Here is a 19,465-nt window from a genome sequence, read left to right as displayed (position 1 = left end):
AAACCTTTGAAGACTGGCCCACTTTTATATTTGGTGAAACAAAAGAAGAATAAGAATGACAGTTTAGAACAGCAAAGCCTAAATGTCTGAGACCCTACAATTCCTAGCCAACTCTCATTTTTAAAATAAAGTACATAAGATCAACATGAGCGTAAAGAACGATCGAATAACATTGCTCCTCCTACACCACAAAGAACATACCTAGGCAGGCTGCAGCTCCCACCATTGCATAAAGTCCAGGAGTGACACAGTCTGCTCCAGGTCTGCACCAGTTCCTGAAGATGATCCAGTCATGGTGGTGGTAAGCCAGCTGTTCCACTCCTACCCCCACCATTCTGCCCGCCATGGCTCCCACAGCCATACTGGGAATGAAAAGGCCTGAAGGGATCTCCAATGAAACACAGAAAACAAAAGCATTAAGGCATAAGGGCTGGAAATGTCCCATATACCCCAGAGAATTTTTAATACTCAGGAGTGTGCTGTACTCAGCTCCAACCAGCTCAAGCTACAAATCACAGTTTGATTTTTTTATTTTATGGATTATCTGGATTTAAGAAAGTGACAGAAAAAATGTTAATAGCACAGATTAAACCTAAAAGTATATCCTACACATCGTCCCCCTCAATCTGGTCGTTAAACATTTAGGAGCACACCCCTCGTAACAACCAAACTATCTCAAGGTTATAATTAGGAGGAAGTATAATTCCAACTTTCTTCTTCTTAATCCTAGGCAGTTCCTTCTTACAAAAGACAGACAAAGACAGAGACTAGAGAGATAAGAGATAGGCAAAGAGACTAGAGACAGAGAGAGGCAGAGATAGAGTGAAACAGACAGAGAGAGAGAGAGAGAATATAATAGAAGAAGAGAAAGAGAAAGAGACATAGGCAATGTTTTGTTAATCAATATAAAAAGTGCTAAACAATTTTCAGCTTGTTAAATCAGTTATGTAATATTAGCCACAATTCCCATTTATGAACTAAATGACCTTTGGAATCCTTTTCAGCTCTAGATCTAAGAGATAATAATAATAATATAACCAAGAAGTATTTATTAAGCACCTACCATCTGCCAGGTACTCTGCTAGCTGTTAAGGACACACAGACAAAATTGAAATAGTTCCTATCCTGAAGGAGTTTACAGATGCATACGAAACATATAAAAAGTAAAAATAAAGTGATTTCAGAGGGAAGGCACTAGCAGCTGAGGAAATCAAGAATGGCCTTTAATTGAGCTTTGAAGGAAGTTAGGGATTCTAGGGGAGGAGATGAAGAAGGATAGAGTGTATACCACGCATATAGAATGTACTTCAAGGTTTGCTATGAGTTTTCCTAGAAATAACCATGTGAAATGTAAGATATATATGCATATTCATATAAAATATATATATATTATATAATATGTGTGTATATATGTATATATATACATATGTAAATATCTTCTGCGTTTCACAGATGAGGGAACAGAGATTCAAAGACTATCTCCTCTAACATCACCCAGCTAGTGAGTGGCAGAGCCAGGACTCAAAGTGAGTTTCTTAGATCCCAAGTCCAATGCCTTTTCCATTATAACTGATTTCTAATACTTTCAAAATGTACTACACAGCCCACTATTACCTTGAAAGAAGAGATTTTCACTTTCATTTCCTCTTCTTCAATATCTCTGATTTGCTTGTTAGGGATTACAGAAGTGATAAACCCAACTGCAAATAACATGTAGAAATGAGCCTCTGCCATAAAAGATTTTCTGCTGCTTTATCTCTCTCCTTTCTATGTCATTTAGAATGAATTTTAAAATTAAATGGCAAGCACAGCATGGAAAAGGACAAAGGGGGGGTACTGACTGCTCACAGGTGAAACTCAACCTTCTTCTCAGCAGCCTCCCATCTTCCAAAATACTTTAAAAATACTAATTCTCTTTAATACACAGTCACTTAGCTTTAATTAAAAGAAAGTCCTAATTGCTCCAGCCTGTCAATTTTTCCTACAAAATTCTGAACATTTTAGAGATGGCGTTGCAAGAAACAAATGTGCTGTATAAGCAAAAGGAACTATGGGAATTTTTTTTATTACCTGGGGTTGGGGGGTTGCAAAATGCCAGTTATCACTGTAATCTTGAATGATTTGGTTTTTTTATAAAATTCAAAAATACTTACAAGATAATTTATTATTGATATTTTAAGGTATTGTAAAATATCACAGATTCTATCCTCAGTTGTTTTTCTTTAAATTTTGAGATTGCTTTTGACTTTTGCTCATGAAGCATCTTTTTCATTATTCCTCTTCCTGATCTCAATCAGTGCACTACAAAAATAAACAGGTCTTAGAGCTAAAAGCAGCTATCTTTGACTCCTTATCTCTGATCCTTAAAGCTGGGGGCACTTTGGAGGAAATGATGTCCTTTATGGGGGTTCACCTTGCTCTGTGTTCATTTCATCCCAGGCAAGTCAAAAAGAAGGTTAGAATCCTCTCTCAGAGAGCATCTCTTCAAAAGGCATGCTATCATTCTTACACAGAAGTGTAAGAAATGAGTCCCTTGGATATGAGATGATCAATCCTCTGAAAACCTTCAGTCAGCCATTTAATCAAACGTACTAACCTTCAAAAAACAAAAAAAAATCAGGTTCTTGTTTGACTTTCACACACACCCAGATAAACCTGATTTTTTTTTTTTTTGCCAAAAAGAAACAATGCATAAAAATAGACTTGAAAGGGAGTGATAAAACTCAATTCCATTGTCTGAGAGAAGAAGAAAGATCCTTTCACTAAGCTGGTCTCTTTGTGGAACTGTAGTTAGAAGTTCACTCAGGGCAAATTTTAACAAAAGGGCTCTGAAAAACAGAAACTGTTTTCTTTGGTTTTGTTTAACAGGAACAACTAAAATGTATTCTCTGGGGACAGTTGCTGCAAACCCCCATGCTCTCTAGGGATCCCTGCCTGACAGGAAGTAACTTAGAACAAGCTCCCTAAATATAGCCCTTTCCTACATTAAGAGTTTTAATTCATTAGCTTTTGGCTGTGGTGAGGCATGGAAGAGTAAGAAGATTTAAAATAACAACAACACTCTAAACCTACATCCCAAAAAGATGAAAGAAAGAAGAAGAGGAACCATATGTACAAAAATATTTATAGCAGCTCTTTTTGTAGTGGCAAAGAAAAAGTGGAAACGAAGGGGCTGCTTCTTAATTAGGGAATGGTTGAACAAATTATGGTACATGACTGTAATAGAATACTATTGTGTTATAAGAAATAATGAAAGGGATGGTTTTAGGGAAACCTGAGAAGACTTGTATGAGCAGATTCAGGGTGAAATGAGCAGAACCAGGAACAACACTGTAAAAATTTTGAAAGATTTAAGAGCTCTAATCACTACAGTAACCATTCTTTATTCTAGAGGACTTATGATGAAGCATGATGATTTACCACCTCCAGACAGTGATGTGACAAACTCAAGGTACAGAAAGAAATATCTATTTCTTGGACATGGCCAATGCAAGAATTTGTTTTACTTGATTGTAAGTATTTATTGCCAGGGCTTTTTCTTCTCCCTCTTCCCCCAAAACCTTCCTTCCCACTCCTTCTGGTGGGGAAGAGTAGATAGAAGGTAGTACCAGCAGCTAGAAAGACTGGAATGGGTCAATGTATATACTGTAAAGAGTGTGAGACTTTGAGTGGCTCTTACCTTGACTGGTTTATTCAGAGATTATACAGGTTGTACCAACTGGAAAAAAGGCTTGGAACATCAGATGGCTAAGGAATTGTATTATGCACTGTGTTTTTGTCATAGTAGGACAAGCCTAGCTAAGTTTAGAGAGGTCCATCACCAAAAGGTTGGCCATTAGGTGAGGAATTTTTTTCAACTAGACCCACTGAACTTGAAGTCAGGAAGACCTAGGTCAGAAGCCAGTCTCAGCTACTTACTAGCTTCTTGACCCTGGGCAAACCACTGAATCTCTCGGGGTCTCAGCTACACTATCTGTAAAACAAAGTGGGTTGAATTGGATGACCTCAAAGGTCCTTTGTAGTTCCTAGTGAGAGAGATACAATTATTATCACCTTTTGACAGATTATGAGACTGAGTCCAAGAGGTTATTTACCCAAGGGACTGAGTCCAAAAGATTACTGGCCCAAGGTCACACAGCTAGCATGTGTCTGATGTAGGATTCTAACCCAGGTCTTCCTGATTCCAAGTCTATCAATCTATCTACGCTGCTGCTATGAGGATCAAATAAGATAATATATGTAAAGCACTCTGGAAACCATAATGCCTTATAGAAAATTGAGATATTATCTATCATCTCATTTTTAATTTTTTGAGTGGGCTCAAATAAAGATGGCCCTATGAAAAGTCACTATCCTTTTTATTACTTAATGTTCAGAATGAAAGTAAAAGGTAGGACCCATGGCCTCTATGGGCTCTTCCATTTCTAAATGTATAATCCTATAACCCCATGACTATTTTTTGTAATTAAATAAGACTATCGAGATATAAACTCATTTTCTGTGGACTCACTGAAAGCATCATTGAGACAACTCCAGTAGGAAACATAACAAGGATGGCATAACTTGTCTCACCCAAGGCTTTAATTTCTTCCTATAGGTCTCTCTATTTTGAAAGTTCTTCATTCTATGTAATTTGGAGATGATAAGTATTCAATATGGCAAAATCCATTAAAATATTCTCCAATTTTTATGGATCAATATCATATCTAGATGATTATGGACAACAGTTAATTACTGTGAGGCTGCTGCTGCTGAGACCATGTCTTCACCCTCTTCCTGGGGGAGTTTATCCACCCAAATCTGGCATTCCATCCTAGGCCTGAGCTATTCTGTTTGGTTGGTTAGGTGAGCAAAAACTCACCTAACTACATCTAGCCAACCATGATCCCTACTTCACAACCCATCCAGTTATTCAACAGGAAACCAGGTCCTATCCAGCACAAGTATTTTACTATCCCTGCCACTACATAGAATTAGAGTTTATAATCCCCACAATCCAGTAAAATATAAGTTATTTGACAGCAGGAAAACTGTTTCTTCTTTATTTTTATATCTACAACATAGCATAATGCCTGGCAAACAGCAAGCATACACTAAATGTTTTTTTTTTTTAATTGCATAGAATATAATCATGTCAGCATTGACCTTTTGCTAGGGTCTTGCTGACAGAATTGGCTCCATGTTTGACCACTGATTGACCTGCCTGTATTCTAGGAAGTTCCTAGGTACCCAAAAACTAGCTTGTTTAGCTCCATTTAGAGTAAGGAATGCAAGGTCAGCAAACTATCAGTTTAGCAAATTTATCTAATCCAGGTGTGTAAAACAGCAAACTTTACTAATCACAGTATCCTGGTGGCTGATAAGGTGAGTCACGATCCAGACCACCCATTGATTGACTAGAGTTAAGGTCTCCCAACCCACCCAGTCCCTGTGAATCTACCCAATAACAACAATTACATATAAGGGCAGAAATCCAGGCGATCTGGGACAATGTACACCTGAACCACCATGGTCACTGTGTGCCCTCCAGGAGGGTCACACACACGTGTGATTGACAAAATGCCTTATTTGTGATCATTTGAGCACTTATGTTCCTTCTCAGTATATCTCCTCACCACGATTTCCTCACAAACCATGAAATCATGCAATACATTAGAACTGGAAAAGACTTAAAAGATCAAATCCAGTCCCCTCATCTTTACAAAGGAGTATACCACCGCCCTGAAAGGTTAAGTGACCTTGACTAAGCAAACAGAGGAAATTAATGAAGAGTTTTCAACAGAAGCCAATATTTTCTTTATTATTATTTGAGGTGGTAAAGAGATTGTAATAGATGTCTTCTAAGGTTTTCTATAACTCTAAGATTCTATTATTTTATGACTCAAATTGCTGCCTATATTACTGGGAGTTTGGGGAAAATTTGTAAGAGTTTTCCTCAAGTAATAGATTGGATGATGGGGAGCTGTTGGGTTTTTTTTGTTTTTTTTTTTACCAAGTGTTCCAAGACTTGGATTCTTCTCTTTTTCTAATGGTGGCCATAACCCACTAATACCATCATTCTAAATCTTGTATAATTTGGGCTTTCCTCTCACAAGAAATATCTATGTTGCTTTTGAAAGTATAGTTCAGCGGCTAATGATGTACATTCACCAAGAGATAAGCTAAGATAAATACACAGTCTAGTTCCTTCTACCTGGTACCACTGTCAATCAGTGGTTGCCCCAGTTTCTAATTATGTTTCTTTTTTTCCCCTCTATATTAAGCAGTTGACCCAGACATTTCAGGTTGGTCACTATCTGTCTTCCTTCTTCCTTACCTTCATGCCAAAAGTAAATATTGTAATGATGATTTTGAAGATGAGGGCTAAAGCCAGCTGCCACATTGCAGTGTAAACCCCAGGCCCAGCTGGTCTATCAGGAATGTCATCAACAGGCCTGGTCATATTTGGGTCATTGATGTAATCACAGAGCTGAGAAGACTCCAAGGCTCCACAATCATTGAACAGCTCAGAGATGAGCTCACTGGTGCTCTGTCGAGTATATGGATTAGGGTAGGCAATTATGGCGGTGATGGCTGTCACCACTATGACCTCCAACACAGGATACTTTCCTAGCTGTGTGGTCTTCCGTCTTCTACACCAGGCAATGTTACAGCGAATAAAAAGGGTCCCCCAGAGACCTCCAAAGACACCAAGTAGGATGAAGGGGAAAAGTTCAGCCATGTACCAGGGTGTGTGGTATTCCACATAAAAGAGAACCAGACGACTATTCCCAAAGGGATTGATGGACCTCAGTGTAAAAGCAGCCACCAGGGCAGCAAAAAAAGACCTCCAGAGAGTTTTTAAGGGAAAGTAGTAACTGACCTGAAACAAATAAACAGAGATAATTAGAGGTTGGCCAGGAAAAAGGTAAAATTTGCATCTCAGGCCAATATGCATGACAATAAGGTTGAAAGGACTCTAGATTAGAATCATGACAAGTATGCCTACATCTTTCACAAAGTGGCTGTTACCACAGGCAAAAAATTATTATTATAGATAATATTATATGATATATGACACATAGATATTACAGATAATAAATATTATTAGAGATAATAATTATTATAGATAATATTGTGTTATATATAATATTATATGTATTATAGATAATAAATGTTATTATTATAAATAATAATAACTTACATTTATTCAGTTGTTACTGTTCAGTCATTTCAGTAATGTACAACTCTTTGTGATCCCATTTGGGATTTTCTTGGCAAAGATACTAGAGTGGTTTGCCATTTCCTTCTCTAGCTCATTGATGAGGAAACTGAGGCAAACAAGGTTAAGTAACTTGCCCAGGCTCACACAGCTGGTAAGTGTCTGAGGCCAGATTTGAACTCAGATGACTCCAGACTTTGAATTCTATTATTGCGCCACCTAGCTATCCACATTTATTCAGCACTTTGAGGAAATAATTTTACCTCTCTTGGACTCAGTTTCCTCCTGAACAGGGTGGACGAAGTGATCACTAGAGTCTCCCAAATTCTAACATCTTGTGGTTTATCCTAGTATTTACATTCAGGTGCTTATCACTCAAAACAATGTTATAAGCCCCAAACACAACAGCTAACTCACTCATTTAATTTTAGATGTAAGATGCATCAACAAAAACATTTAAATGAACTTAACCAAATCTGAAATTATAATCAGAAGCTTTTATTTAGTTGCTAAGTTCTGTTTTGTTTTTAATTTGATTCACTACTGTTTTGAAAAGATAGGGATAAAAGGGAAAGCCACAACCACTGTTTAGTCATGGTGCAATATGGCCCCTAGTATGAAAGCAATCCCCCAGGACTTACTATAAGAGTAAAAAAAAGAAAGACTTAAATCCCAAGAAAAGACTTCATTATGGATAAAGGAGGATTGTTGTTTTTTCTTCAAGTGAACCCTTATACAATAGCAAAAACAAATTCTTAAAATCGAAAAAGATACAAGCTGGTTGATGACCTACAACTAACTTCTGCATAATTTTCCTTAAATTTAAGCCTAGGAAATTCAGAAGTACATTCTATTGCTTCAACATTCATCAAAACATTTCTTGACAACACCCAAACCACCCTTCTGTCCACCCTCACCCAAAACCATTAGTCCTCTAAATTGTTTATTCTCACCTCTTCAAGACTGAAAAGTACACCTCCAATGGGAGCACCAAAGGCAACAGAGACCCCAGCAGCAGCTGCCGCTGAAAGTACCTACAATACAAATATTTACATATAAGTGCCAAGATCCTCAGTGAAACAGTGTGAAAGAGGGAGAGTCAGCTACCAAGACTCCAACTCACTTCTCTTCTCTTTCCTTCATTCTTGCTGTATTTGGAAAACAGGCTACTGAAGAAGTTACCACAGCAACAAGCCACATGTACTAAAGGGCCTTCCTTTCCAAGGCTGAGGCCAGAAGATACCACCAGGACTAAGGTAACAGTTTTGATTAAGAGTGTCCACTTCCCCAAGTAGCCTCTTATAATAAAGCCACTTAAGATGGTCTTTATCTGAAAGACAGAAAGGAGGAAAGGTTGAAAAATAAGGTAATAAAATTCCAAGATAAGGAAAAAAAACAATTTGAACTTACCACAGAAACGTGTTTGCTTTTTGGAATCATTAAATCAGACAGTAAATATGGGATTGGACACACAGAAATTGCTTACATCATTTAAAAAATACAGTTTTTCTTTACATAGCAGTTTTTATATATCACAATAAACAATGAATGTTAAAATCTATGCTGCTTCTTATCTTTATTTTATGTTGTATAATACTGTATAATATTAAAATACAAATATAATGATAGGGATAGGAATTGGACCTGCCTATGATTTCTTTGACACCAGGAATGACCTTTATCCATGTAGGTCTGCACCTTTACTGAAAATTATAGTCTCAGAGAATTGCTTAGGGCAAGAAGAAAGTAAATATTTGAACATGGTTAGTACCTCTCAGAGGTGTGGCTTGAACCCAGGCCTTTGTAGCTTTGAGGCCAGCTCCCTATCTATTACTCCATGTTACTTAATATAACAAAATTAAAATCTAAATGTAATAACAGTAAAATCAATACTCACTCATATCACCATTAATGTAATTTCTAGGACATGACTGTTTTAAACATTGTGGACCTATATAATTATATTTTTCTTGTCAATAAAATGCCCTCATGGCAACTCTATGTGGGATATAGAAATATCTCAATGTTTTGTATCAACAACCCTAACCCTGGCAAAATCTTATTGAATAAGGCTTTGATGGTGGGCAGTAGATTCTTCTAATTTCATTGTTTTGACATGCTGACCCCAGTTACTAAGGGCAAAGTCATAAGCTCTTTCCTTTAAATTCAACATATGTCTTTCCTTTGCACATTTAGTAGGATTTCAACTGGAACTAAAATAATACTACTCTAGGGGATGGGCTTTACATATTGAAGTACTCAGTCTCCAAACTTAATTATCTTTGACTATAGTCACTAAAAATGATAAAATGAACTTTTTTGATAATTGCCATATGTATGTAGTACATTACGGTTTGCAAAACACTTTACAGGTTATATCGTTTGATCCTCACAACAACCTTGTGAAGTAAGTACTATTATTATTTCCATTTTACTAATGAGAAAACTAAGGCTGTGAGAAATCAAATGACTTGCCCAGAGTCTTATAGGTAGTATTTATGTCAGGCATTCCTGTGTTAAAAATCCAGCAATCTTACCCACTGTACCACGTGGCTGTCTCTGTGTCAATGTCCTCCTCATCTATTCGCTGAGATAAACAAGTTTACATGGAGTAAATTTCCTTGAATACTAGATATTCTGCCTAATAATTTAAAGGCTAACTCTTTCACATTAAAATATCAATTTAGCCCATGAGTCAATGTGGACCCACATATGGTCAACAATTTTGTAAAAAGTTAATGTAGAGCTTCATCATCACTGTCTGGAGCTATTTATATTTACATAATGTAAACAAAATGTCTTTTGGACTCTCAGCTCCATCATTTTTCTTCTTTCCTAAGCCTCTTGCCACTATTGGAGTAAGTGAAGTTAAAAAGGATCACCATAAATTCATGCTCTCTAAGCTCACCACTATATACTAACACTTTTTATTCAATGATTAACACTCTGGCTTAGTCCCCATGGTGGCCATCCCAAACCTTTTCCCCCTTCTTAAGACCCCAATTCCATCCCACCCCAACCCCAACATCTGACCATCTACTTTCCTGAGAAGACTGAGTACATTGATGGCGAATTCTGTCATCTATTTGTTTACACTCTACGATTTCCCTGTGCCATTAAGTACCTTCTCCTTCTTCCATCCTGTTAGAGGATGAGATGGCCTTCCTCCTTGTGAAGGCAAAATCTTCCAGTTAGGCCCTTGATCTCATTCTCTTCCCATCTTCTACAAAAAAACTGGCTTCAATACATCTCCCTCTTATATCCAAGATCTTCCTCTCTCTTCCTCTCCCCTGAACAAACATCAGGTCTCCCTTAATTCCTCCTCCTCCACCAAAAAAATTCCCTTTCCCTCAAGCTACTATCTTAAATATCTCCTCCCTTCTCTGCTAAACACCTAGGAAAAAAAAAACATTCATCCATGTCTCATTACCCTGCAGTTTGCCTTCTATCTCCATCACTATACTGAAACAGCTCTTTCCCAAGCCACCAACAACCTAATTCCCAAATTTCATGGCCAGTTATTTGCAGTCTTCATCCTACTTTGGAAAGCAGTATAAATGCAATGGAAAGAGGACTCAAGTTGGAGTACCAAGTGGCCTTTGGCAAGTCATTTAACCTCTCGGAGACTCAGTTTACTCGCTTGTAAAATGAAGGAACTGAACTTCCTTCAAGGCCCTTTCCATCATTAAATCCTGCAGACTTTCTTAATAAATACTTGTTTCCCTGCAGACTTTCACGATAGTGACCAACCCTCCTCTGTGACATTGCCACCTCCTTTGTCTCAGTCCAATCTCACACTCTGCTGGTTCTCCTCTCATCTGTCCTACTGCTCACCCTCCAACATCGGTTTGAATTACTCTTCCCGACTTCCTGAGTGAGTGTCCCACAGGGATCTGTCCCAAGTTCTTTTCTCTCTTCTCTTTCCACTCCCCTGGTGATCTTTTCTACTCCCATGTTTTCAATTGGTATTTCTACACAGATGACTCCCAAATTAAATATGTTCAATCTTAATCTGTTTTTTTAACTCCAGTCCCACATCACCAATGGCTAGACCTAAAAGTCCTGTCAGCATTTCAAACAGGAGTCCAAGGCTGGACTCATCTTTTTCCCCCCAGACTCATCCTTCCTCCTAACTTCTCTCCTTGTGCTGACAGTACCACTATCACATCTCTTTATCTCTTCTCTTTTCCTTATCCTCACAGTCCTTTCTAAAATATCTCTCACCATCTCCCTCTTCCTTTCCACTTAAATTGACACCACCCCGGTTCAAGCCTTTATTATCCCTTGCGCCTGAACTATTATAATAGGAGTTTCACTTACAGGTTCTCCCATCTTCAAGCTACCCTCTTGCACAGTGGACAAAATAATTGTCCTAATCTGACCATGTCACTCCCCTATTTTCCACCGAGAGGTGATGCAGTTGTTGAAGTGGGAGGCTTGGAGTCAGAAAGCCTTGAGTTCAGACCTGGCCTCCGACACTTACTAGCTGTGTGACTCCGGACAAGTAACCTTACCCCTGTTAGGGGAAACCTAAGTTTCCTATAAAATAGGAATAATAACAGCACCCACCTGCCAGGGTTGTTGTGAGGATCAAAGGAGATATTTATAAACTGTTTAGCACAGTGCTTGGCACATCCTAAGTGCTTAATAAATACTTGTTTTCTCCCTCCCTTCCTTCCTTCTTTCTTTCCTTCCTGCCTTTCTCCCTACCTTCTTCCCTTCCTTCTTTGCTTTCTTCCTGTTTTCAAAAACCTTCAAAGTCCTCCTATTTCCTCTAAGATTAGAAGAAAAAATCAAACCTCCTTAGCCTGCCACTTAAAGCCCTAAAAAACCTGACTCCAAATAACCTTTCCAGCTTTATTCGACACTCTTACCCCCCCATACATGCTATGTGGTAGCCAAACTGAACTATACCAGCTCCTACCTCCATACAATTGTGCAGGTCATTTCCCCATGTATAAAATGCATGCCTATCTACTGAAATCCTTCCCCTCCTTATAATACACCTTGGATGCCATCTTCTCCATAAAGCCTTCCCCAATTCCCCTAGTAATCTCTTTCTCCTCCAATTTCCATCAAAAACTCTGGATATGTCCTTTTTCACATCACATTCCAATTAATGCCATACTTGTCTATGCATAGTATATCCTAATTAGTCCGTAAGCTCCTTGGATACAAGGATTATTTTTTTAATCTTTCTATTTCCACAGTTGAAACCGATCAAGTATATACAGAGAAAGTCCATGCTGGATGTATCTCAATTTTGATGGTATTGAGGGATTTACTCTCAAACTACCTGAAAGAAGGGATGAGACCAAATAAATTTAAATGAATCAGTTGGAATTACCATATTGCCATAAGAACATCAAGAACTACTGACCATATGCTTACTTTCTAATCTGCACAAAGTCCTTGTAAGAAATATCTCATAACACATCTACATGGTATCCTCGATAAAAATATGAAAGAACAAACAGGTTTTCACAGTATTCTCCAGCAGACATGGTTATAATCAAACAAATGACTGAAAGGTACAAATGACATAAGATTCCTACTGAGTTTTCTGACTATAAAAATAATTGATTCGCGATAGCAAAATGTAGCCTCAAAGACTCTCCTCCAAAGATCTCTTCGGGGCAGCTAGGTGGTACAGTGGATAGAGCACCAGCCCTGGAGTCAGGAGGACCTGAGTTCAAATCCTGTCTCAGACCAGATACTTGACACTTACCAGCTGTGTGACCCTGGGCAAGTCATTTAACTCTAATTGTCTCGCCAAAAAACAAAAACAAAAAACAAAAAACAAAGATCTCTTCCATTAACATGCTCAGATAAATGGAACCACAGGTATAAATTTGTTCTATGGACTTTTGATTATATCAATTCAAGAATAAAACAGTGGCATATGTCCTCCCTACCCCCCTACTAGCTCCTAAAATTATCTTGCATTTTACATACACTTTGTATATGTTCTATATCTATAGCTATATACACAAACACATAGATGTATATCTGTATATGTGCATGTATATTCACATATATGTGTATATACAATGATCCCTTCCACATCGTGGGGGTTGAGGCATAGCACCCCTGTGATCTGGAAAAGCCATATAAAACTTTTTGGCCCTCCCTTCATACCAGAGAAGAAGTCTGAATTTTTTCTTTTTCTTTCATGAATGTTTACAGCATCTTAAAAAATAAAATATTTTGATATTATACAAGACTATGCACATACTTTATGCATTTCTGAGTTTCTAAACTTTTTCTATGTCGTCTGCTAGCCTCCACGTGTTGTCTGCGGCTTCCACAAAACTCCCCAAAATTTCCCACTTAATTTGTTATGCTGACCCACAAGAGATATTGAAACCACAATGGGGAAAATCATAATGTGAAAGGGATAACTGTACGTATAGGACACATATACACATATGTGTTTGTGTAACAGGGGTCTGGTTCAAATACATAGTGCCTTAGACAGTCTTTCTATATATACATACATGTCATCTTTCACATTAGAAGACAAGCTCCCTGAGGACAGGAATTATTTCACTTTTGTCTTTGTATCCCTAGTACTTAACACAGTCATTAGCACATAGAAGGCATTTAATAAATATCTGAATGTGTGCTGGCCAAAAGTCTAGCAGAGTGTTCAAGTGTTATTATCTTGTTAATATCATTATAAATTCACATAGAAAAAAACACATAGATAGGGAATATCTACTGCCCAAACTACGATGAATATTATGGATAGATAGTCCATGTAGCTGGTCCATTAGTACATATAACTAGGACAAGCACTGTGAACATCTGACAAGCATCTTTCAGGCATAATGTAGAAGGGATTATTTCCTGGGAGAGATAATTCAACCAAACTTCAACAAAATTTCCAAATCTATTATTAAATGACTATATTGCATTTTAAGTATCTGAATATTCTAATGATATAGTTTGAAAGAAAAATCCAATTTGGGGCAATATCACCATCTTAATTATCTTACTCATGACATTAAGAGACTTGACCAGTACCTTTAAAATTCTATAAAATAATTTAATATAATTATCCAATCAAAATAGAGAAAATGACATTTATTGACAGAAGTCATGAAGATCCTATCAACTGCTTGATTGTGAATTTAGCAGAGACTCAAATTCTGATTTTGTATAATTTAGAAGCCTTCCTAATATGCAGAATATTTGTCAAAGTTTTATTTCTTTTAACAGGATTTAGGGATATCATCTACAAATACATAATAATATGTAAAGTACTATCAAATGATATGCTGTATAATTTGAGATGATTTCTCATAGCAATTGATAGTGGATAGAGCAATAAGGAGAAAGAGAAGACAACTCTGTATCACTGCTTTGATTAACAAGTCGAAAGATGTAAGATAATTTGCTCTTGCTTATGTCTTAGGCTCTTTATAGAGAATTAATTACCTTATTATTAATATAATGTTAACAATATAATTAATATCTTATCATAATAGTATAACACAACAGTATAATGATAATAGCTAGCATTTGCATAGCACTTTGAAGTTCGCAAAGGACTTTAATTTTGATAATTACATCACTATAAATTTGGTTTCCTTTGCAATCCTACGTATCTTATTTTATGTAGGTAAATACATGATTCAGACAAAAGTTTCATAGGTTTCAAAAGACTGTCAAAAGGGTTTCCAAGACAAAAAAGATTAAGAACCCCTAAATCAAATGATACATAGCCTAGAGAGGAGATATAGAATGTAAGTTCTTCAACAGAATGCCCTCCTTGCAGGCAGGAACTGGCTGGCACATAACAGGTGCTCTCCTGGTCTTGATTTTAAGATACTAAGGTTTTAGTGGGATTCTGTTACATCTGAAAAAAAAAAAAAAAAACTAGGACATCTATTTTTATCCATGACTTCGGAATTTTCCAAACCAGTGAAATATCATTGCACATTTCTGAAAAATAATTTTTAAATATTCCTCAAAATTGTCTGTATAAAATTTTGTGGTAAATCCATTTCCTCTTGGCATCTTATTGCTAATAATGTTTTTATAGACTCTTCCTAGTTCTTTTTCTTTTCTTAATTTTTTTGTTACATTTTAAGTTTGGACCCATCTCCTTCCTGCACTAGACCCTCTCTCCAGCCTGCACTAGAGAAGGCCACCATTTTTCTCTGGAGGTGGATGGCGTCTTCCTTCATAGGTCCTTCATAGTTACTAGTTCATTTTCTGAGATACACACACTGAGAAAGGGTCCATAGTTTTTCAGATAAGTGAGAATCAAAGAATTTATGAATTTCAAATGTCTGTAGTCTCAGAAACATAAAGCATTTTGCAAACTTGAGTGATAAATAAATCTTTAGTCATGGGAATGGCACTGGTTCCAGTCCACTGCCCTCAGCCATCATCTTGGGAAGCAGCCCCTGTAAAGTACCCTGTAAAGGGTACTAAAGATCCAGGGGGAAAAGTTCTTTTCACCAAAGTCCTTGGCACTGCCAACTGATTCAACATCAGAAACTGATATCATTTTGTCAGTGGAAATGACATTAAAGAAGAAGCATTAACATCTGTCTTGCTACTGCACCCTAAGGACCATGGAACCTTTCCATCTGATTTACAGCCGAAATATTCTACATATACTTTCTCCCTGATTAGAATGTGAACTCCTTGAAAGAAAGGATTGTCTTATTTGTATGCCCCAGCGTTTTGCACGCAGCCAGTCAGTAAAACATTTATTAAACACCTACTATGTGCCGGGCACTATGCGGATTCAAAGAAATGGAAAACACAGTCCCTACTCCATAGACTAATTGGGGAGACAACATACAAAGGGCCATGTACGAACAAGTTATATCCAGGATAAATAGGCAACAATCAATAGAATTAAGAGGGACTGCGAAAAGTTTCCTATAGAAGATAGGATTTTAGCTGGGATTTGAAGGGAGGGAAGCGGGGGGTGGAGAAGAGGAGGAAGAAGAATCAGGGGCAGCCAGGGAAAACACCCAGAGCTCAAAGATAGGATGCTCTGCTCAAAGAACAGCAAGGAAGCCAGTGTCATTGGATTACAGTATGCAGTGGGGGGAAAGTATAAGGTGTAAGAAGACTGAAAAGGTTGGGGGGGGTAGGTTATGAAAGGCTTTGAATGCCAAACAGAGGATTTTATATTTGATCCTGGAAGTGATACACAGCTACTGGAGTTTATTGAGTAAGGGGGTAAACTGGTCAGACGTGTACTTTAGGAAGATCACTTTGACAGCTGAGTAGAGGACGGACTCAATTGGGCAGAGACTTGTGGCAGAAAGACCAGCCAGAAGGCTACTGCAATAATCCAGGTGCAACATAATAAAGGCCTGTTCCCGGGTGGTAGCTATGTGAATGAAGAGAAGGGGAGTATTTGAGAGATGCCATGAAGGTAAAATTAATACGACTTGGCAACAGATTGGAAAGGGAGGGGTAAGACAGGGTAAGAAGTCAAGGATAACATTCAGGTTGCAAGCCTGGGTGGTGCCTTCACCAGTAATAAGGAAATGTGGAATAGGGAAGAGTTTTGAGAAAAAGTTAATGAGTTCAGTTTTGGACATGATGATTTTAAGATGTTGGAGATGGCAGATGAAGTCAACAGAGAGGTTAGGGCTGGATAAGTAGATGTGAGAATCATCTGCAAAGACAATAACTGAATCCATAGGAACTGATGACATCACCAAGTGAAATACCGGAGAGAGCAAACAGAATAAGGCCCAGGACAGAGCCCTGTGGGACACCCACAATTAGTGGAGTGACCCAGATGAAGATTCAGCAAAGCAGACTGAGAAAGAGTGATCAGATAGGTAGAAGGAAAACCAGCAGAGAGTAATTCACCAAAAGCTTAAAGAGAAAAGTGTTATCAAGGAGAAAAGGGTGGTCAGAGAAGAAAGGAAAGGAGGGGACTTCCAAGTACTAAGGAAATGAAAGGGGAGTTTCTCTGGACACTATGGTAATAGTCTGGATATAAAGTATACAGGTAGGTTGGGCACCTGCAACTTATAGATTCAGGGCATATCTATAGTTTGGTTTATGTAATATTTCTTTGTACCCTTTTTCCATGGGCATTATGAAAGCACCCTGAGTAAGAAACTTGATCTCTAGATTACACATTTTCCTCACTTTTTTGTTGCTTTTTTGTTTTGTTTGGTTTGGTTTTTTTCTAGGCAATGGGGTTAAGTGACTTGCCCTGGGTCACATAGCTAGTAAGTGTCAAGTGTGTGAAGCCGGATTTGAACTCTGGTTCGCCTGACTCCAGGGCCAATGTTCTATTTACTGCACCACCTAGTTGCCCCATTTTCCTCACTTTTGAGGGTTTTTTTTTAACTTTTCCACAAAAGCTTTGTCAAACACCTAAGGTTTCCTGCCATAATTTAAATGTCAAGGAGAGGTGATGGTTGTGGTTAAGGGCAATAGTGATGGCAGACTACTTCCAGTAATCATTCTGGTTCAGAAGTTCAGCTTCCAATATTTTGATTCTAAAGACAGAACTATATCTGAAGACTAACAAATAGTTTTACTACAAAAAGTGTTATTATTAACTAAATAGAATAAAAATTCCTGTAAGCACAAACTACAGTCTAGGAAATTCAATAAAAAAGGAACAGATGGAAAAAAATTACCATGAAAGACATTTCACAAGAAATTCACAGAAAGCTTCTGAATCAACTTGCAGTTGATTTTTTTGGCTTAAGCATCAGTTGCTTGTTGCAGGGGCCCCAAAAGCAAGATGGAGTATCATTCTTATTGCTAAAAAAATTTCCCATTTGATGGACAAGGGCTTGAAACAGAGATGCTAAAAGATGCTATGTCTTTGTTAAAGGCAATGAACTAGATGAACAGACCATCTTAAGCTCAATATAGGCTTCCAGTACCCAATAAGGAACACAGCTACATAAATCTTTGAAGAAAATGCACATATTTGGGGATAAAAAGTGAGAGAGGGCTTTGATGAAGTAATGAATACAAAGATGGATAAGCCTTTCACATCCTTAACTGCTAAGGAACTACCAGCTCACAGATCAGGTTATGAATGTTTGTACGTGCTGTAATCTGACAGACAGCTAGGGCTACAAAACCCATCTATAAAGGATTATGCTTTTTTATTCAGACTTAGAATTAACTTCAGACTGGCTTATATTTTAATTTCATCAGTTTGGGAAATTTTGATTATGTCAGCTGAGATGGAAGCATAAGAATCTTCAAAATTAAAAGGCTGATAAGGGGCCAGACTAGAGGCTTAACAATTCAATTTTGTTATATGACTTAGTAATAGAAAGATCTTCAATAATAATTACTAAATAATTTCCTTACAACTATTCATACATGGTCTCCAGAGACACTGCTGGGAAGCTGGAGGGGAATATTTATAGTAAGAAGCAGGTCCTGATTAATGTGAATATCGAATACCCCTAAGTGGATGCATCATTTAAATTCTCACAGCATGCTTTCATTAGACTGGATTACCATATCTATATAGCGTTAATTTGAGTATGTGACCACTTCACAGGATTTATTCACATCAATCGAGACCTAAAGGTACATCGCTATCTCTTACCTTAAAAAAGAGAGAAAAGAAAATTGTAATTCTAGGAAAGGTGTGGACACTAGAATGCCAACCCCAAAACACCTGGAGACCATGTCTATGGAAAAGGAAGTAAAGTACAAAGTGAAACTTAGGAAGTAAATGTTCTAAAGAATGTGCATCAATATTTCCAGCAGAGTTTTCATAAAAGGAGAGTACGATCAAATAAACTATGAATCAGTTGGTTCTCCATAAAACTAAACCAAAATGCAACAGATCAGTTTAAATTGAATTCAGTAAATGCCCTATAAAACAAATGAATGAATCCTACCACTCTCGCTTATCTTCGCTCTCTCTGCCTACTGGCTCTTTCCCTATTGCCTACAAACATGCTTATGTCTCTTCCATCCTCAAAAAACCCTCACTTCATTCACCCATACTTGCTAGCTACTCTTCCCTATTTCTCTGCCCTTTTGTGGCTAAAATCCACTTCCTTTCATCTTATTATCTTAAGTCTATATAATGTGGCTTCTGACTTCACTCAACAGAAACTGCTCTCTCCAAAGTTATTGTTTTTTTCTTGACTGACAAATCTAATAGCCTTTTCTCAGTTCTCAGCTCTCTTGACCACCTGGATGCTAAGTAGAATGTCCCTCCCAATCTCATACTGCTCCTCAATTGCAGGACTGGTGATGGGGAAGGAAGAAGAAACCAAGTTGATCCCTGAA

General features: G+C 37.6%; 1 protein-coding gene across 1 annotated transcript in view; it reads right to left on the bottom strand.

Annotated features, from left to right (window-relative positions):
• Positions 1-19,465, bottom strand: part of CLCN4 (chloride voltage-gated channel 4) — a 100,353-nt gene that overhangs the window by 36,170 nt on the left and 44,718 nt on the right. The window contains exons 7-10 of the mRNA XM_027835432.1: positions 8,325-8,531; positions 8,155-8,235; positions 6,317-6,862; positions 202-388 (exon numbers count right to left, since the gene is read on the bottom strand). Coding sequence (XP_027691233.1) covers positions 202-388; positions 6,317-6,862; positions 8,155-8,235; positions 8,325-8,531 — 1,021 coding nt within the window. The remainder of the gene's footprint in view (positions 1-201; positions 389-6,316; positions 6,863-8,154; positions 8,236-8,324; positions 8,532-19,465) is intronic.

The sequence above is a fragment of the Vombatus ursinus genome, unplaced genomic scaffold (assembly GCF_900497805.2).
Source record: "Vombatus ursinus unplaced genomic scaffold, bare-nosed wombat genome assembly UNPS02014814.1, whole genome shotgun sequence".
Classification (NCBI taxonomy): domain Eukaryota; kingdom Metazoa; phylum Chordata; class Mammalia; order Diprotodontia; family Vombatidae; genus Vombatus; species Vombatus ursinus.
Note: the sequence above shows the minus strand (reverse complement) of the source record. Positions and strands in the feature narration are given on the sequence as shown.